Raw genomic sequence first — 20,360 nt, forward strand, 5'->3', positions numbered from 1 at the left:
GGACTGGTTCCGGTACCGGCCGGTTTCAAATCGCCCAAATTCAAAACTTCAAATTTGAATTAAAAAATAAAAAATTTCAAAACACATTCTAAAAATACTTCAAGTTGCGACGAATCTAATGGTGTCAAATTTTTTCGTGTCAAATTTTTTCAAATATTCGTTCATTTAGTATATTTTGCGGGCATTTGAAGTTAAACAAAAAAAATGAGCCAGCCCATTAAGCCCCATGCGCCGGCGGAAACGTGATCGTTTCATGCAGTGGGTGGCATGTACTGAGTTTTTACAAAGCAAATGAGCGGATACCAAATATGGTAGATTTACTCATCCCAGGTTTTCAAGTATGGAGTGGTGGGAGGGATTCAAATATATCATCGACACAGTTTAACCAATATACAAGTTCATTCGCTTCGCTGATCAGGACAAGCGGTCCAACATGTGCGAAGTCGTGATGACCTACCAGAATACGAGACTTGAGCTGGAGTGTATTTGTATGCATGCTTATTACTATTGTATTTGTATGCACGCTTATTACTATTGTATTTGTATACATGATTATAAATTCTTACTTTGGTGTGATTTTTTATATTAATATGTGTATAGTTCATCACAAAAATTTTATTTATTTCACACCAAGGAGCCACTTTAAGCCGTCGGTTTTTTTATTCAACGCACCGGTTACCACTCAAACTAGAGCGGTTTAAGGACCTAACCGGGCAGCTAACCGGTAGAAACCAGTTGAACTGTCGTTTTTTTGTTTCGAATTTAAATTTGACCGATTTTTTTTGTTACCGATCAAACCAATCCGGTTACGGCGGTGGTTTCATCCAACCGGTCGCAAAAAAAACCCTGATCCTGACACTTATCCTCTCCCCCTCATCCACGCCGAGAGCATAACAAGCAGCTCAACCAGATCAGAACCAGAGCCCTCGGCAGAGCCCATCCCCTCTGCACATCTCGCCCTCTCCTCCCTCCATTCTCGCGCCGCGCAGTCCTCCGACCCTCCTCTCTAGCCTGCCGGAGATGGTGTCGCTGAGGTGCACCACCGCGCACCACTCCCTCCTCGGCTCGCCGACCTGCCTCGCGGGCCCGCGCCGGCGGGCGCGCCCCGTCGTGCGCGCCGCCGCCGCCGTCGAGGCCGGCGCGCAGGCCAAGGTCTCCCTCATCCGGATTGGGACGCGCGGAAGGTGATTGAACTCGACCCTTTCTGCGGTTTCTTTGGTTGGGAGTGGGGTGGATTTGGGGTTATGCTGTTCAAAATTGTGGCTTTAGGTTCTGGTAGTTGGGTTTGGTGCTGAAAATGCGTTGCAGATGTCCGGGAGATCCTGTCTTTAGCAGTTCCTCTGGGAATTGGGGTTTGTGCTGTGGCTCTGAACTTATCGGGTCTTTAGACCGGGTGAATTGGCACGGAGTATTGAGGATATTTAGCAATGCTTATTTAGCTCCGTTTGGATGCAGTTCCGGATCATTACTAACTGGCCGTTGACCTTGATAAAGCTAAGGAATGGGCTCAGCATAATTGTACATTTCGTGTTGCCCCTACTATTTTTGGGTCAACGCCAGATGCTGTATCTGTGCTATACGTAAACTAGCTAGCAGTTTCATTTGGGTATTTACATTGTTGTAGTCTTTGTGAGGCTTAGTGAGGTATGACTCCTGCACCATTTTGATGTTTTATTTTTCGTGAGAAAAAAATCCACACGAAAAATCACGGTTTATTGTCAAAGCGTGTTGTTCCTCTCAGTGTTTAGTTAAAATTGTTGTTTCTTGTGGACTATAGTACTCCCTCCGTTCCAAATTGTAGGTCGTTTTAGCAAATCTAGATACATAGATTTTGCTACGCACCTAGATAAACACCATGTCTTCCTTTCAAAAAAAAAAGAAGATAAACACTATGTCTAGATGCATGGCAAAAACTATGGATCTAGATTTGCTAAAACAACCTACAATTTGGAATGGAGGGAGTATCTTGCAAGGAATATGCAAATTTGTAATTCATGTTATTGGTTATTTAGGACAGTCAGCTTGCTCTTGCACAAGCCTATGAAACTCGAGACAAACTGAAAGCAGCACACTCTGAGTTAGCTGAGGAGGGGGCTATTGAGATTGTCATCATAAAGACCACTGGGGACATTGTGTTGGACAAACCTCTTGCAGATATTGGAGGAAAGGGTTTATTCACCAAGGAGATAGATGAAGCACTCTTGAATGGAATGATTGACATTGCGGTTCACTCAATGAAAGATGTCCCGACATATCTTCCCGAAGGAACAATATTGCCCTGTAACCTCCCACGAGAGGATGTCAGAGATGCATTCATAAGCTTGACTGCAAATTCACTTGGAGAGCTTCCTGCTGGTAGTATAATCGGAAGTGCTTCCCTGCGGAGACAATCTCAGATTCTACGTAGATATCCATCACTCAAAGTAAGTATGATTGTTGCACTCATCACACTATTACCCCCCTGTATTAACTGTCTTTGTCGCTTAGTGCTCTCAAAATAATCGTGAATCCTCTCTTGTCTTTCCTCCATGTCTTCAATAATGCGACATGCAAATAGCAGCAAGATTTTTAGTGCTAGCGGATCCACTGTGTTCATAAATACTTCCCAGTATCGTGAATTTTGTGTTTTTTCCTTATATATAGAGAGTGAGATGGCCGAGCTCTTTCCTCATCTATTCTGTCAACTGCAGTTCTCAACTCTTTTGTAAACATGTATTTTTTAGATTTCTATGCATTTATATTTTAGATTTCTATGATTGTAAAGTGGTTATTCTCATTGTCACATATGTAAAAAGATGCTTTGCCTGGAGTTATTCTCGCAATTCATGTTTTTGGTTATAAAGAGGATCATGGCCAGCTGTAGACTCTAGTCTCAGTCTCAGTCTTCTACATAGTTACTTAGAAGTGTATTCTGATTAGGTATTCATCATCTTAAGGGCGTTGAATGGTTTTCAGGTAGTTAACTTCAGAGGAAATGTTCAGACACGGTTAAAGAAACTCGAGGCAGGAGGTGTCCATGCTACATTGTTGGCACTGGCTGGACTAAAGCGGCTAAATGTGGCAGAAAGTGCAACATCTTTATTATCAGTGGATGAAATGCTCCCTGCAGTTGCCCAAGGTGCTATTGGAATAGCTTGCCGAAGCAATGATGACAAAATGGTAAGTGGTCAAGTATTTAGTATGCTGGTAGATGAGAAAAAGAAATGGTAGATGAGAAAAAGAAATGGTGCGTGCATGATTCCATATACAAATCTGACACCATCTTTTCTATATTTTCACCACCTAACATCAAATTTACCTTTGATTAAGTGATAAGTTCAAGTGTCCATTTAAACTTTTCCTGGATCCTCACCTAGGCCCATAAACTCTCGAAGTGAGAATCTGGGTCTTCAACTTTTTAAGTGATCCACTCCAATCGAGATTCTGGGCCTGTAATGGACCTTGAGTGAACCACATAAAAAGTTTGAATCTGGGAAAAGTTTTAGGACGCCAGTTGCATTTTACTCATAACCATATTACTTTTTTCAGATAATGTTGTTAAAGCACCACAGATAATTGATTTAAAATATTATTTCTTGTCATGCTACTCTTCGCATTTTTATTTTCCTAGTGAAATCTTCATTTTATTTGTCACTGCTTTGTCCTGGCCATGCTGCATGTTTTGGGTTTTCCAAAAGTATAATATTTGAAACTACAACTTACAGCACATCGACAAAATTTCTGAGTACACATTTCTGTTTTATTCTGCAATGTACATAAATCATATGCAGCTAGATAGAGCATGCTAGATACTTGATGCAGTTAGTCGCTTTTTAACAATCTTATAGCCAAAGAAGTAGCACCCATTATTTGCCCCTTTGTTTGTAGATGGAGTATTTGTCCTCATTGAACCATGAAGATACCAGATTAGCTGTTTCATGTGAAAGAGAATTCTTGGCGGTTCTTGATGGTAACTGCCGAACTCCAATTGCGGCCTATGCTTATCGTGATAAGGATGGGAATTGCTCATTCCGAGGTCTATTGGCCTCACCTGATGGATCTAAAGGTATCCTTGATTTTCATTTTTTTAACAAAAAATCTTATCACAGAAAGGAACACTTTGTCACTTTTATGATTCTTGTTACAGTATACGAGACCGCAAGAAGTGGACCGTACTCTTTTGATGACATGGTTGCTATGGGCAAAGATGCTGGTCATGAGCTGAAGGCAAAGGCTGGCCCTGACTTCTTTGATCACTTGCAACACTTGCAATGAAAAGAGAAGGTGCACTTTCAGTTGGCACTCTTTTGATTAGAAACAGACGGCCCACGTAGAGTGTTGAGAGATTTGTTTCTGTTTTATTCTTTCTCCTAGTTCTGCTAGAGCGGTAGAGTCTTGTACCAGATGTTGAGCTACCCCATCCAAACATGTACCGCCTGTTCTTTTAGCACTCCGGGTTAGAACATGAACGTCCACGGTTTTGTAATCCCCGTCAAAGAGGTATCTGCGCAGCTATATTATAACATTGCAAACGGATGTAACTTTGCAGATAGTTTGTTGAAAGTTGAGTTCTGAAGTATCATGATTGAGCCCAACGTGTAATATTCTATAGATATTCTCTGATGGGCCCGATGAATCCCACTGGCTGCAATCTGTTAGAGGCCTGACAAAGCATCGTACGATATTAATTACCAAGCTGAGGTTTTTCAATACTACAGCAAACCATCAGTGGTCAATCTATAAGTAATTCCAGTGTAACTCCACTGCATCAGGGCTTCTCAGGTCATGATAGAGTTGATTACAGAAAGTTTTGGTAAAATGCATATGGATGCATCTTTATTTGACATTTACAAATATGTTTCTTCAAGAATCAAGATTCAAAGAGTTTTGATTTTTTTTTTGAAATATTTACCTGCAATCATATCATTAAGGCAGACAAAGCAACACAACACTGTCGCACTTCAACAGTACCACAGATAATTTATACTTCAATGTCTGTATTGCAGAAATGAACACGATAGTTCCAGGCTTCCAGCAATCCAGCTACTGAAGGCTACTGAAGGCTACTTCAATGGTCTGCATTACGTCAAGCATTATCGTGCTACTGAAGGCGGATCTCCTGAAGAAGAGTACCGTTAGCCCTAGTGGATGCGCTGAAAAGTATGCTACTTGTTAGACAGGTAGATAGCTTGTCAGGATGGTTCGCCAAGCTGAGATTACATTGAGTAGAGACTTTTCCCACCGGTGCCACAGTTACATCATATAGGAAAATCATAATCAGCATACAATGAAGCTAGCCGTCCTGATTCTGCATTGCTGACATGTTAGCCAGCTCTTCAGCTGTCACTGGCTTGTGCATCTGTATGAACAGGAAGCCAAAATTAGGATCGTGTCTGTCAGTTTCTGTGATGACATTCAGTTGTTTCAGTGATTAGTTTTGATGGCCTACTGCATATGCCATGCCTAACGACAGGCAGTAGAGACAGACAAACGAATCTAAATCATGTATATCAAGTGGACAAGAAACAAAATGATGTATCTCAGGTGAAGAAATAATACTCACCGCATTTGCAACAGTTAGCCAATGAAAGCACCTTGGGAGGGAATCCTCTGCTGATGGTGTGGTATCATGATTCCAGTAGGTTATGTTCTGGAATTCCGCACGTGATACAAAATTACTCACTTCACCTTCTGAATTCTGTGTATCCTTTCCTCCACTCTTCTTCTCCAATACATAACCTACAGAGAATATTCAAAGCATTATAAACTTGATAAACTACAGAAGAACTTCTGTCAAATTCACAATTTCTATCGACGATCTGGAACAGCAGATCATGATGACTGATCGCCACATATCATCAATAAGCATCTAGATGTATATGCAAACCTAGTATCCCCAGACATTTAACATTTTTACCAAGAAGCCAGAAGGCCATATTTCAGATAAAAAAAAGGGACCATACCACCATTCAGGGAACACACTTCTGTAGTCAAACTCAAACTGAAACTTCAGGTTTTGTTGCAAAGGTTTCCTTCACACTTTTTAGCATGCGTTTGAGTCGCAATAATTTTTAGGACTGCTAGAAGATCAAAAGTTGCACAGAAAGATTCAATATTGGCCTTGTTTGGTTAGGTGTAACTTTTTGCCCTTTTGACCACTAATTAGAGGTATTAAATGAAGTCTAATTACAAAACAACCTCCACAATCATGGTACTGTAGAATGTGATGTAGCTAATAAGGCCTTTGACCGCATGATTAGAAGATGATTAGAGGTGGTTACTGTAGCATCACTGTAGCCAAACATGGTGGAACTTAGCTCATTAGATTCGTCTTGAAAAGTTACACCTATCTGTGAGTTTCGCAAATAAACTTCATTTAGTACTCCATGCATACATTCGTCTTTTTGTGAAAAGAATTTGAGGGTGGAAACCAAACATGGCGATTATCAGTGCCACACGACAATTCAATATTATCATAGATTCTATACCACTTTATTATCAGACTATTATTCAATCCAATTGCTAATTTGCTACGAAATCTACCAAAAGTCCCCAAAGCTTCCAAATTGATGACAAATCCACACATCTTGTCGGATTAGATGAAAGCAGAAGCAACGAACTGAGCCTCACCTCGGTAGCCATCCGGGAGTGCGAGGGTAGCGCCCGGCAGCTTCCTCCCGCGGAAGAATGCCTCCTCCACCCTCACCCCCTCCACCTCCACACCTACACGCGCCACACCACGACACCAACACTTCAACCAGATGAAAGGGGAAAAAAAAGGAAACGAGAGATTCGACTCCGAGGCACGGACCTGTGCTCCTAGGCTTGAAATAGTCGGAGACGGGGGCGCCGCCGTTCTGCCTGATGCCGCAGGGAAGGAGGTGCGCCCCGCCAAGGTCAGTGGCCGCAGGGGAGAGGTCGACGGTGGCCGTGACGCCGACGGCGGCGGCCGGAGGGGTCGCGTGCTCCATTTTCGGCTCGCTGTTTTGACGTGGGCGGGCCGACGAGGAGATCGAGCCCGGTTTCTGACTACGGCCCACAACAGTTCTCGCAGGCCGAGGAGCGAATTGATCAGAATTTTTTTTTTTTTGTTGTTGTTCTCGTGGTAACTCTAACTCCTTGTATCTTTTCAAAATACAGGATTCGAACTCGAATTCAAACACAAATACGGAAGCAAGTACTAGGTCTGCTCAGAACAGAAAAGCGAAGCAACTTGGACTGAAGAGCATCAACAATGAAGATAACACCAAATTTAATATATCCAATGTTCAGAATTGAAAAGCCAGAGACAAAAGCAGTGACACAGGTGCCTTCAACTCCCCTTTTTTTTAAAAAAAACTTTCTATGCATCACCACAACATTATTTCCATTATTCCATCCAGATCCACCACTTATCTGCAAGATCGCGCACAAGCCACAACCTCCTGCTGTTACCATCACTACCGGCCTTCCACCGCCGGTCCAGGCGAGCAGGGCGGGGGGTAGCAGAACGGGCACTTGGCCTCGCACTCGCTGTGCGTGAAGTAGCATCGCGGCGCCGGCCGCTCCAGCGCGCAGCAAAAGCAGGGCTCGCCCACCACGCCCCGCAGCCCTTTGTCGACGCACATCACCAGCTTGATCTTGCTCTCGTCGTCGTCGGCCGGCGAGGTCGAGTTGGCCGGCCGGCTCCTCGAACTAGGGCATGGGAAGGTGAGATGGCTGTTTCTTGGGAAGCTCTTCGTCTCACCTCCATTGTTGAGCAGCGTGGAGCGGCCTGAAAATTTTGATGCGTTTTTTTTTTCTTAGCATGGAGACACATGAGGAAAAATGAAGGTTTTATATGACTTGTTACCTTGTATGCACGGAGCGAGGCATCCAAACAGCAAAAATAGCAAGGTGGTCGTCATCACACACACTCTACCACCACCATAGCTACTCTTCATACTGGATCCTTTTGCCTATATATCTAGTTCTACGAACGTCTGAACTGTGTGAGAGTCAGATTAGACCATATGGAATGGCTTGGGATCTTGATATATATAGGCACTCAGCAAAAGACAGAAAAAATCCAACTAAACTGGTGGTGAGATATGCGGACGAACACTTGGAGATCGGCATCGGACAAATGCAGAGAACATGAAAGACACACGTCAGTTATTTGTAGATATTGCAGTATATATATGATCAATCTCAAAGATATGTTATATAATTGGTAGAAAAATATACTAGATATTTTATATAATATGTAGAATGATATATTGATGTGCTGTAAATACATTAGTAATTGTTTGGGAGATTGCACGGTTGTACAATGTTTATTAGCAGCTATCCAGAGAGTGCTGTTAGTTGGCCTTGTTTCACAAATGAGCACTCAGCTTGTTACAGGAAGGAAACAACCAATGGCAACGTGTCGTATATGAACGCACAACTCAGTAACAAAAGACAGGTTGTGAATTCATAACCTAAACACGAATTGTTCTTTTTTCTTGAAGAAAATCAAGCCAGATCTCCCCAAGCAAAATCCAGAGCACCAATTCTAATTCGTCGGTTTTATCTCGGAGATCTATCTAAGCACGCCCTCGGCAGGCACATTTGAATGAACACTAGTATCTCCTGCCCATTTCGACGATTTTAAGGTTGTACTTGTATCAATCAGTACAAGGTGTGCAGTGGGGATTGTAGCACTCTCACACGAGCAATTCCATTTTCCTAATCTGAATCTCACACGAGCAGACAGGTTAGAGATGCACCGGACAAAACGTGGAGAACAGAAACTTTACACGCTAGTGAATATTGAAAACGTACGATCTATCTTCGAGATACAAGCTGTATAATTTCGAGAATATAAAAAAGTGACTGTAGTGGTGCAGATATGCGTGATCTTTCGAGATATGCTGCACAGCTAATTGACATGGATGGTCATCAATAACACACGCATGGGGCATGGCCAATCAGCCAGATACTGTACGTACATTAATTGTTTTTGAGATTGCAGAATCATACAAGTGTTTAGCAACAATCCAAATGCCAGATTGCTGTTGGCCTCCTTCGTCAAATGTGCCCTCAGTTTGTTATTGGAAGGACACAATCCCGACTGCTGTTTTTCTCCGCTTCTCGGTTCAGTAATTTCTAGTCCTACCTATTTCATATATCCATCAAGAATCAATATCTCCTATGTACATTTATTATATCCGCCATATGCTAATCACATATTGAAACGGACTTTTGAGTTCCTTCAAATCTCTAATGTATCCGTTGATTTCGTTGGTCCCTCAGATGCTTTGACCTCCCTTACCCAGCTTGAGAATTGCACCACTTTTCAATAGCTGTGTCTTATTTCAACCATGCTCCAACCTTTCGTGTAAGCTGTCGAGGAAACCGGAAACCTTGGTTAATAGGAACATAGGACCAATTCGTCAAACTATCTGTCAGAGGCGATGGCGGCTTCTATCCTTCTTATCACAATGCTGAGGCTATGTCCCTCTTCCAGTGCTTTGACCGCCGCTCTATGCGCTTTCTTGTGCCACTTCAAAAGGTTATAAGATTGCATGACTGACCAACGAGCTCGGTTTGCCATCTGATAAGCAGCAGATAAGTACTAAATATTCATGGATCATATATGTTTATCCAGAATCAGGTAAGATGTAGTAACTCAGAGGAATACAAACCTGTGCAACAGAAAGTGGCGGGTTCAGTAGAATACACAAACTCCGGAACAAATTTTCATCACTCCACCTTCTGCCTCCCCATAAACGAGTGCTTCAGCAGCGATCCCGGCAAACCGAATCATGGAGTACCTGCACTTAAGAAAAGTCAAATGTTGCACGAGAACTCCAAGTCCCAATATTCAAATATATGAGTATATGACCCATCTATGTACCTGTCAAATACTGTACTCGATAGATGTCCCTCAGCAAGTTCTTTTTCCATCTTTTCATCCCAGAATTGAGTCCCTGCATGCAGAGGTATGGAATGAGTCCATGAGAGTGCTATAATGTGTGATGTCTATATGAAGGGCATAATAAGGTGATAAAGGCAAAAGGAAATGGAGGCATAGCTGAGTTCAGAAGAAAAAGGAACACGCCACATGCGTACAATATAAAATCTAATAATCTACTACAAGTAATAAAGCGAACCAAATAAAAAACAAGAGAACAGTATTTATTCGGAAAAGATACAGAATCTTATTCATCACAATTTCAACACTAGATGCTTCTGTTTTTAATTCACTAGTTATCAGAACCTTGATAGCGCACTGTGGATTACAAATACCGCAGAACAGAAAAGGCCTCATGCACAAATTCATATTAAGGTGTAGCCCTGAAAAAGGTGCAGTGAAGTTTTGAACTGACAAAAATTACACTGCTACATTGGATAATAGACAAAATGCCAAGCCCGATTGATAGATAGCCAAGGATTGAAATTAACAATGGATATACCTGTCCCTGAATGCCCATTCGCAATGCCACAAATGGATCCAAAATGACTCCTCGTATCGGGCAACCCATTAGATAGGCTACACATGAGTTCAATTTAGTAAGGAACATTGCCAACATTGAATCTCTGAAGTCAGATAAATCACAAATTACACGTTGACAAACTTATATAGTAAAAACTACTATCATGAAAGGGGCAGCAATTAGAAGAACATGGGGCAACAAACAGGTAGGAAGCCATACCAGTAAGAAGATGGCCTGCTTCATGTACAAGTATTCGGCGCTTAAATGGAGGCCAGAAAGATGAGATTTGCGCGAGACAAGTACCACCAAGAAAGATTGCATCAGCTGTTGCTAATGCCAATACAGCACCCAATTTAGGCCTTAGATCAATCCCTTGAGTTAGTAGAAAAGATACGCCTCCAAGAAATCCAACAAGAACGTACAGAGAACTTCCCGAAAGACCCCATTTCTTTGGTGCAAGTTTTTCAGCTGAAGAAATTAATAAACAGAAAGATTAAACCTTTATACCCTCGCAATGGTAAGTCACAATAGATGAGCTAACATTTGAAACAGCTCTATATACTAGTTCTGATTTCTGACTGTTTGCTAAAGAGTGTTGCAGTCAAGTTTACCAATTTTAGAAAGAAAAAAAGTGCAGTATGAACTGGTAACCATGCAATCACTATGTGAAGGATGATGGAGTACAGTAGAAGTGAGGGGATACTGTCTCAATCCTCACCTTCCAACCCCGTCATCTCTTTTAAAACAGTTGGTGTCACTTCTCTTGGTCCTTCTAGAACTGCAGCAAATGAGATGCAACACTATCAATCAGAATGGCAGTCTGAATGAAACGACAGCATCTCGACACCACTGTAAACGTAAACTGATGACCGTAAGCCAAGCTCAAATCATGAGGCTTCAATCATACAAGTCACTAGTCAGTACACCAACCAAATCACCACTTGTCAAATCCTACACTCCCATTTCACAAACAACTAAAAATTGAACTTGATTCGACGCCAAGTTTAGACTGCGAAGGCAATGCCCAATTGCGTCCAACTCACCGATCTTCTTGCACTTGCCGAAGTTGTCGAGGACCCCGCGGTCGACGAGGAACTGGTAGGCCCGGCCGACGAGGCGCATGTCGTCGGCGTCGATGCAGGCGTCGAGCACCTCCCAGTCCCGGCCCGGCGGCACGGGCACCGCGACGACCTGCGTCGCCGCGGCCCCCGCCGCGGGCTCCACCGACTGCAGGAAGCGGAGCGCGCGGGAGAGGTCCTTCCTCCTGACGGCGTCCTCGAACTCCCGCCACTCCTTCGAGGCGCCCGCCTCGTCCTCGAACTCGCGCCACTCCTTGACGGAGCCCGCCCGGAGGCGGGGCCCCCGGCGCGGGGGGAAGCACGGGGAGCGGACGAACCGCTTGGGAGAGGAGAAGGCGCGGGCGGTGGCGGCGGAGGAGGCGAGGGGCAAGCGGGGAGAGGCCGTTGGCGTCGCCATTGGTGCGGCCGCGGAGGTGAGCTAGGGGGTTGGGTGCTCGACGTGGCGTCGTCCAGCAGCAGTGGGGAGGAGGAGGACGCTGCTGTGCAAGTGGGCCGGATCCTGCTGTGTTTTTTTTCTCGTTGAATGTTTTAGGCCCAGCGAGTTGGATGACAGTGAAGCAGAGAGCTGGAGTCGCTGACTGACTTCCGTTTCGGGCGTTCTTCTTCAAAGAAAAGAAGAAAAACGAACACGACTTCCGTTTTGGGCGTGGTATGAACTCGAAGTAGTTTTCACTCTCTACTCGCGGGATCCAGAGTTAGTTCACATGAATTTTACAAATCCGCAGGATTGATTCAGGGAGTTGAATTCATTCTCGTAAACATCACAACGTGAAGCTCCAGCCAGGCAACGAGCAAATGGACAGCACTGTTCAGACCAACAAAATTCTAGGTAGATTGCAGAACACAGGCAACCACGATTCACCACAATTTACAGCACTACTATTGATTACCAACCGGAACGGTGCGACGCTTGACACTTCGCCAACAATGTTTTCGGAGTCATCCTCAGCTGAAGAGGTTCTATCCAAAATAACCAGGGCAACCACGATTCACCACAATTTACAGCACTACTATAGTGGCAAAAGCTGACGGGAGAAGTTTCAGAGTGCATGTTATGACCTTACCTAATCAAAAAGAAAAGAGTAAAGTCCATTTTTGACCATCCAACTATCGCAGAAGTCCGATTTTGGTCATTGAACTACAAAACCGGGTAACTTCGACCATCCAACTATCAAAACCATTCACATTTGACCATCGGACGGTTTTGACTGGCGGTTTCGCTGACGTGGCGTCCGCGTGGCGGTGGGACCCACGAGTCAGCCGCCACGTCGTCTCTCCTTCTCCCTGCTTCTTCCCCCATCCTCCTCCCGAGCCACTGCCTCCCCACGGCCGCCGGTGCCTGCCTCCTCGCCTCCCCCCACCGCCGGCGCACACCTCCGCGCCTTGGCCGCCCGCTCGCCTGCCCGGCCGCGCCGGCCTCCGTGCCTTGGCCGCCCACGCCCCTCCTCCTTCCCCTCCTCCACTGCCGCTGCCACTCTGCTCGCCGCGCCCTCCTTTTCCTCCTCCACGCAGCCGCTCGGCTCGCCGCGCTCCTCCTCTTCCTCATCGTCCTCCGCCACTGCCGCTCTGCTCGCTGCGCCCCTCCTATTCCTCATCTCCACCGCTGCTCAGCTCGCCGCGGCCCTCCTCTTCCTCTCCCTCCTCCGTCGCCGCCGCTCGACTTGCCGCATCCCTCCTCTTCCTCATCCTCCGCCACCGCCTGTAGGGCGCACCGGCTGCACAGGGAGGTGGCGAGCACGGTGAGTGTAGCGTGGAGGCAGGAGGGGCGGCCGGAGATGGTCGTCCACGGCGAGGTCGATGGCGCGGGGGCGATGTGTAGCGGCGCGCGTGGACAGAGTCGGTAGAGGCATAGGAGGTGGCCTAGATCCTAGGGAAAATGGAGGACTGACTGAGGCGAACCCTATGCCTGCGCGAAATCGAGGGGGGAGGCCTGGAATAGCGGGCGCCGAGCTCGAGCTTCGGCCAGCAATGGTGGCCGTGGCAGAGGGGGATGGGCGCGGAGGCCGAGCCAGCGGTGGGGGACGAGTGAGCCGAGCAGCAGCGGCGGAGGACAATGAGGAAGAGGAGCGTGGCGAGCTGAGCAGCTGCGGCGGAGGAAAAGGAAGGGCACAGCGAGCCGAGCGGCATTGGCGGCAAAGGAGGAGATGGGCGCGGCACGGCCGGTGGCGCAGGAGGCGGACAAGATGAGGTGGAGGCTGACTCGTGGGTCCCACCGCCACGCGGACGCCACGTCAGCGAAACCGCCGGCCAAAACCGTCCGATGGTCAAATGTGAATGGTTTTGATAGTTGGATGATCGAAGTTATCCGGTTTTGTAGTTCAATGACCAAAATCGGACTTCTGCAATAGTTGGATGGTCAAAAATGGACTTTACCCAAAAGAAAATTATAAACTAAGATAAGAAAGCATTGTGTCAAACAAATTGCAAATAGCTCTCTCGAGCATACAAATACAGCATTAAAGACATAATGCAGGAATTTCCAAAGATTTCACAACATAAACATCCTGCATGATGAACATAACTCACAACCAGTCTACCACACATGTTTTCAGAGTGGACGAGCCTCAGCTAAAGACTATCAAACTAGGAAAAATCCTTGATCATTAAAGAATAGCTTTCAGAGTACCAAAGCAAAAAAACTGAATAGCTTTCAGAGTGGCTGTGCCACATCTTCAGCCACACAAAAAGCAAATCACAAATAAGTGGCATCATATGAAACAACTCGTGGGAAGTAAATTACAAATGACAAGCCATGTTGAGACAAAGGCATCATAACAAGATGAATTCCCAATCCAACAGCAGATCATCCACAAGACCACAAACCATGCCTCCCTGATCTAATGCATCTTTGTTATGGACGCTAGACCATATTACCAAGATTACGTGCTAGGGCTAAGGTCTAAAAATGTTTGCTTTCTTCTTTGTTAATGTTGCAGAATAAAACATTACCTACACAATCCTGCAGAGTTAGACGCATCAAACAAATGACACGTTTCAAAGCGTTTCAATCACCAGCACGACACGGTAATGAATAATCAACACCACCGGAGGATATACGGTAATCAATTAAGATCACAACTTGCAGCAACAGATCTCAGGCAATGATATAAATCGGAAACATTTCAGTAAATGAACGGGCATTCGTTACCAAGTGCACAAAACCGGGGTCTCAAAACTCAGGATCCACAACAAATTAAGGTGTTCTCTTAGAACAGATAGACGAAACAGGATGCAAAAAGACCTATGCGGTGAGCACGACGGCGCCGCCGGCGGCCTTGATCTTCTTCTCCGCGACCTTGGAGATGAGCTTGGCCTTGACGACGATGGGCTTGGGCGGCAGCATCCCCTTGCCGAGCACCTTGAAGTAGCCGAACTGCGTCACGTCCACCAGCGGGGCCTTGTCGGCGCCGCCCGCCGCCTCCGCGGCCTTGTCGGCGGGCACCATCGACCAGAGCCGCTCGACGTTGACCGACGGGCAGTAGAACTTGTTGCGGAGCTTGTGGAAGTAGCGCATGCCCACCTTGCCGAAGTAGCCCGGGTGGTACTTGTCGAAGAGGATGCGGTGGTGGTGCATGCCACCGGCGTTCCCGCGGCCTCCCGGGTGCTTCCGGTGCTTGCCGATGCGGCCGTGCCCCGCGGACACGTGGCCGCGCTTCTTACGGTTCTTCTTCAGGCTCGTCGTCATCGCCGCCGCTCGCCGCCGCCGCCGGGTGCTGGGGTTGGAAGGGGGTGGGGAGTGGTGGGAGGAAACCCTATAGGTTGGGGAGATGTGATCTTTCTTATAAGGCTGGTGCGTGGCGCGGCCGCCGTCCGATGTGGGGAGGTGGAGGATCTGGGACAGTTGGATGGGATGGGCCAGGGACGGTGCTTCCTGCTAGGGTTTTTCCTTGGGCTGAAATTGTTTATATTATGGGCTGGACCTTTTCCCTCCGAACTTGTTGGTGTGTAAGGCCCATCCAGTCTGGCCGAATGTTTTAGTCTGGATTGGCCGGGAATCCTATATATTTTTCAAAAAAAAATTCTCCATCTTTCACTATTTGAAATTCGTGCAACAGATAGTAACCATTGAATTTTCACCCTCCGCCCTCTCGTTTTTCTCCTCCGGCCACCCGCCGCCGCTTCCGCCCCTCCCTTGCGGCACCGCCGCCTCCACCCTGCTCCATCACGTTGCACGTGTTGCCGCCCCCTCGCGCAGGCTCATCGGTGGTCGCCGAAGCAAGAGGTGGGTAGGGGAAAAAGGTGAAAAATAAGAAGATAAAATTTAGATGGTCTTGGTGAGCTGGAAGTGTCAACTCTTATCTATCTTCTACAAGATAGATAGAAGCTCCTTGATTCGCGAAGTAGCCTGACTTCTGGAACTTAAACAATGGGCTATCTGGCTTTTGTGCAAAAAAAAAAGGAGAGAAAATCATATCCACAATCCTTTTCTCCACCAAAAAAACGTTACAACCTTCCTGCAAACTTTTCAAGAAACAAGTTACAACCTTGCTAATCGTTTTGGATCTATTTGGCTGGCTGACGGCATGTGGATTGCCACCTACAGTGCCACACAGTTCTGTCTGGGAAGGAGCGAAGCTACACCATAACTCCTATTCGGTTGGCTGGGCAGCATGGTAGCATATCACTATATCTATTTGGCTGACTGCCGGCACGTGAATTGCCACCTACAGTGCCACACGGTTCTGTCTGGGGAGGAGCGAAGCTACACCACGACTCCCTGTTCAGCTGGCTGGGCAGCATGCCAGCATATCACTATATCTATTTGGCTGGCTGCCGGCACGTGAATTGCCACCTACAGTGCCACGCAGTTCTGTCTGGGGAGGAGCGAAGCTACACCACGACTCCTATTCGGCTGGCTGGGCAGCATGCCAGCATATCGCTATATCTATTTGGCTGGCTAGTGGTACGTGGATTGCCACCTATAGTGCCACGCAGTTCTGTCTGGGGAGGAGCGAAGCTACACCACGACTCCCTGTTCGGCTGGCTGGGCAGCATGCCAGCATATCATTATATCTATTTGGCTGGCTGCCGGCACGTGAATTGCCACCTACAGTGCCACGCAGTTCTGTCTAGGGAGGAGCAAAGCTACACAACGACTCCTGTTCGGCTGGCTGGGCAGCATGCCATCATATCACTATAGCAGGCCCTGTTTGTCTGGTTGCGCAGAACGACGTGCACGGAGCGGTGCTTTTGGGCGGCGCCCCGACCACCCCTCGCATTCAAACTCGAGATGCCGCCGCGAAGCTCCACGTGCCATTCCAGTTGGACCAGTCCAGCCATCCGAACAGAAGTTGCTGCGGAAATAATGTCGCGACCCCCGCTTACACAGGAGCCACATGTGGAACAATTTCAGACCCAGGAGGCTGGTACACACATTTCGGCAGAATGGATCATTGTCGTTCGTATGGCAGCGGTTTATGAATTTCAATCCAAAATAAAAGAAGAATAGAAAGAAAGATAGCTAGTGCTAAAGCTAAAACAACATTGATGAAGCACTCAGCATCGTGATGTCCCCCGCCACAGACAAGTCGGGTGCGGACGCGACGACTACGGGTAGACTTCTCCGGCGTTGAACTGTCTCTGTAAACACAGGCAAGGGTGAGTACAAAAGTACTCAGCAAGACCAACCCCGCGCTACGAAGGGGGATAAAATTTCATGCATAATGGAGTACAAGGAAGTGGCTGGAGTTTATTTTCCGAAAAGCAAGTTTTTACTCATGCATGGTTAATTTTGTAAAGATATTTTAGCAAAAGAGTAATAAAGTCATATTTATGAGTATATTTAAAAAGAAATGAGTTCAAATTTTAATGCTACCGGACACTCCGTTCGCAGTAGCCCACGGCACTCTTGCCGGACATTTCCAAAATCAGACCCAAGTCCCATTTTATCTAAAGGGTTTTAAAAGCTCTAAAACCGGCGACTAGTACAAGCGCTCTTGACCGTGAGCACAGCTATTCGAATAGTTTTACACTCTGTAGAGGTTGTACACTTTAACCATACGACATGTTTCGCTTTGACACCAGCGCGTAGCTAGCGCGCATACACACAATTTCTTAGATGTGTCGGCAAGCTAACATGACAGAGCCGTTACATCAGCCAGACCCAAAATATGCTACACGATAGACTGCCGGAGTATCGCGGCTCCGTACATCTGACCGGGTTAACTACCCCGACACCGACGAGCTCCTCGAGCACTCGGGCGGTAGCATCCTCTCGAGCCGACTGACTTAATAAGCTAAGGCCAGTGCTCATTTGGCCGTATGGTTGCACTGTAATACTTGACTAGAATAGTGCCAATTACCGGTGTAAGAATCGATGGACCAAGACGGGGGGTGAATTGGGCCTTGTTCAAATTTCTAAAACAAAATAAAGCAACCTTAACCTATGCAATACTAGTAAGGCTCAATTCACCATCCGGCTAACTAAGCAACCTACACAAGCTATAAAGGATACAACAAGATATAACGCTAAGTAAGATAGAGCTAAGTTATGATCTCTAGGGTCAAGCACATGAATAAATTGCATGAAAGTAAGTGCTTGAAAGTAAAGAGTGGGCAAGAGACGACCGGATTTTTTCCCGTGGTGTCGATGTGTTGGCACACACCCCTAATCCACGTTGTGACACTCACTAAGAGTCTTGTCACCTCCCAAGTCACCGAGACGAGGGTGCTCACTAAGAGTCTCTGTTCACCATCCCCGCGTGGTGGAACTCAAGCCACATACAATCTTCTTCGGGCTCCCACAATCAACTTGGCAAGCTCTGCAAGAAACACCTAAATCACCAAGATCGCCTAGGTGATGCCAATCACCAAGAGTAACAAGCTAGGGCCTTAACTTGAGCAAGAACCGATCACCAAGAACGGATGCACACAAGCTTCCCTCTACTCAAGTCCTTAGCCTTGCTTCTTGGATGATTGAAAGATCAAATGAGTGGAATGTGAAGCTCAAGGTGGCTCTCAACAATAGAATGAGTGTATGAGTGTTGCCTGGTGTCAAGAGAGTTCAAAATGACTCATTGGAGAGGTATATATAGGCAGCTCACGCGGATAGAGCCGTTGGAGAAAAGCTGCCAGAAAAGTACGCAACGCCGGTTAATCCGACGGCCCTCCAAAAGTCATCGTCGGTTTAACCGATGAATGTAAACTGCCCATTTGAAAAACTAGCCGTTACAGCTCGGGCAATTTAACCGACGTATCATCGGTTTAACCGATGAGTGTAGTTGTCCACTAATCAACTGAAAAACCAACTCTCTGGACAACTGCACCGATGCTAAATCAAATCCATCGTCGGTTTAACCGGTAAGTATAAGCTTAGAAATTCCTAGAAAACCAATATTCTGGACAACTGCACCGACGTTAGTTTCAAATATCGTCGGTTTAACCGGTGTACTCAGTGTCCATGCTTCAGTGACAGCGTTTAACTGACGTATAGAAAATTGATGTCGTCGGTTAAACCGGTGATAAGATTTTTTCCTGATTTTGTCTGTTTTGATTTGAGTCTTGATTGAAATCCAAATATTTTTGAGATATGAGTTGAATAGCACTTGTTTGAGCTTCCAAGAACCTGAGTGACCAATGTGTGCATCCATTTTTTGATTGACCATGTTCATGCTCAAGTTACTTGGCCTTAACCCCTCTTAATAGTGCGATCTCTACAAAACTATAAAACCTATACTAACCTAAGTGTCCTTCTCAACCTTGCGACACTTAGGACTAGAAAGATCCTTAGTCTTGTTATATACTTGAGTTGAATACCAAGATCGTCTTTTTGAATGATGAAATTTAGGGGCCTCTTTAACATATGATCCAATGAGCGATAAGATTTCATTAAGCTGCACAAACTCATTAGTCACAATAATGATTGTCATTAATCACCGAAACATACCTAGAGGGCCTAGATGCTTTCAATCGGTCCTTAATCGGGATAAGACGGATAACTACAAAACCCAACCACACAGGCTTGAGTCAAATCTCCAGTAGTCCCACACATGCATCCTATTCCACCCATCTCTGGATAATCACCATCATCATCATCATGTTCATTATATTTTATAAATTTAACTCACACCTTTTAAAACAACCATCCCATTTTTCTCATTCGTAAATGATTGTATTTGATAAACAACAATGAGTAGTATTGCATAAATAAATCCTAAGCATGCTAGTATCATTTATCAAGATGTTCATCTAAACAGAGCTAATCATGTTTAGAGGTAAATCTTAAGTTGTCAAGGAATAATCAGGATTATAAATAATGGCAAGAAATGGTCTTTCATTTGGGTATTTAACTACATCAAGTAGTAAAATATTTCAAGGTTTCATATACAAATTAAATGCGCTTTTAAATGGACTTCTACGAGTTGTGTTTAAAAACTGGGATAAGCATGATCAAAAGAGAAAAGGTTGGACTTCCCTTTGCTTAATAAATGGGTAGTTCAACTCGTGGTACACGTTTTGATCTCCGGCTCGCGGTACTAGTTCTCGTGCTCGCGGTATGCACTCCGGGCTTCTGCTTGCGGTACGAACTTCCTATCTCGCAGAACAAATCAAATAAACAAGGTATACATAAATACAAACTGAACTCTATAAATTATAAAACTAACAAAGATAGTTAAAGCTTGATTTCAGATAACTTTAGGAAGAAGAGTCGGGCCAGATAGCATGCAGTACTTACCAAGAGCACGATGAGCTCGTCAGGACGAGGAGCAACGAGCAAATCCTTGCTCTGGCGGGAAAAGATAGGGCGAGTGAGCTGGGGTTGCGAAGGTAGCGGGGTTGGTCTTGCTGAGTACTTTTGTACTCACTCTTGACTACGTTTACAGATCGCCGGAGAAGTCTACCCGTAGTCGTCGCGTCCGCACCC

General features: G+C 45.8%; 3 protein-coding genes, 1 long non-coding RNA gene and 1 pseudogene across 4 annotated transcripts; 2 read left to right on the forward strand and 3 right to left on the reverse strand.

The window, feature by feature from the left end:
* The first annotated feature begins 875 nt into the window (after positions 1-875).
* Positions 876-4,574, forward strand: LOC120663874 (porphobilinogen deaminase, chloroplastic-like). Its single transcript, XM_039942850.1, has 5 exons — positions 876-1,184; positions 2,018-2,423; positions 2,956-3,159; positions 3,868-4,045; positions 4,127-4,574. Exons 1-5 carry the CDS (start codon positions 1,021-1,023, stop codon positions 4,252-4,254), a joined length of 1,080 nt encoding a protein of 359 aa, XP_039798784.1. The 5' UTR covers positions 876-1,020; the 3' UTR covers positions 4,255-4,574.
* A 357-nt stretch (positions 4,575-4,931) lies between these two features.
* LOC120663963 (ribonuclease H2 subunit C-like) lies at positions 4,932-7,014 on the reverse strand. Its single transcript, XM_039942951.1, has 4 exons — positions 6,791-7,014; positions 6,610-6,702; positions 5,543-5,718; positions 4,932-5,338 (listed from the first exon to the last, which is right to left on the reverse strand). Exons 1-4 carry the CDS (start codon positions 6,948-6,950, stop codon positions 5,273-5,275), a joined length of 495 nt encoding a protein of 164 aa, XP_039798885.1. The 5' UTR covers positions 6,951-7,014; the 3' UTR covers positions 4,932-5,272.
* A 129-nt stretch (positions 7,015-7,143) lies between these two features.
* On the forward strand, positions 7,144-8,322 carry LOC120664051. The gene is made up of 3 exons (XR_005670707.1): positions 7,144-7,285; positions 7,362-7,668; positions 7,765-8,322. It is a non-coding gene; the product is annotated as an uncharacterized LOC120664051 (long non-coding RNA).
* Positions 8,323-8,864: 542 nt separating this feature from the next.
* On the reverse strand, positions 8,865-11,988 carry LOC120664093 (annotated as a pseudogene).
* A 2,588-nt stretch (positions 11,989-14,576) lies between these two features.
* On the reverse strand, positions 14,577-15,259 carry LOC120664156 (60S ribosomal protein L27a-2-like). The gene has a single exon (XM_039943236.1). It carries the CDS (start codon positions 15,180-15,182, stop codon positions 14,739-14,741), a length of 444 nt encoding a protein of 147 aa, XP_039799170.1. The 5' UTR covers positions 15,183-15,259; the 3' UTR covers positions 14,577-14,738.
* Between the last annotated feature and the right edge of the window lie 5,101 nt (positions 15,260-20,360).

The sequence above is a fragment of the Panicum virgatum genome, chromosome 1K (genome assembly GCF_016808335.1).
Source record: "Panicum virgatum strain AP13 chromosome 1K, P.virgatum_v5, whole genome shotgun sequence".
Lineage (NCBI taxonomy): Eukaryota > Viridiplantae > Streptophyta > Magnoliopsida > Poales > Poaceae > Panicum > Panicum virgatum.

What these genes read in the sequence shown, in the direction of transcription:
- LOC120663963 (XM_039942951.1), bottom strand. Translation starts at nt 6,950, where the DNA reads ATGGAGCACGCGACCCCTCCGGCCGCCGCCGTCGGCGTCACGGCCACC. An exon ending in TTTCAAGCCTAGGAGCACAG is followed by an intron (nt 6,703 to 6,790) that starts GTCCGTGCCTCG and finishes TGGCGCGTGTAG; the next exon opens with GTGTGGAGGTGGAGGGGGTG. An exon ending in ACTCCCGGATGGCTACCGAG is followed by an intron (nt 5,719 to 6,609) that starts GTGAGGCTCAGT and finishes TATTCTCTGTAG; the next exon opens with GTTATGTATTGGAGAAGAAG.
- LOC120663874 (XM_039942850.1), top strand. Translation starts at nt 1,021, where the DNA reads ATGGTGTCGCTGAGGTGCACCACCGCGCACCACTCCCTCCTCGGCTCG. An exon ending in CGGATTGGGACGCGCGGAAG is followed by an intron (nt 1,185 to 2,017) that starts GTGATTGAACTC and finishes TATTTAGGACAG; the next exon opens with TCAGCTTGCTCTTGCACAAG. An exon ending in GTAGATATCCATCACTCAAA is followed by an intron (nt 2,424 to 2,955) that starts GTAAGTATGATT and finishes AATGGTTTTCAG; the next exon opens with GTAGTTAACTTCAGAGGAAA.
- LOC120664156 (XM_039943236.1), bottom strand. Translation starts at nt 15,182, where the DNA reads ATGACGACGAGCCTGAAGAAGAACCGTAAGAAGCGCGGCCACGTGTCC.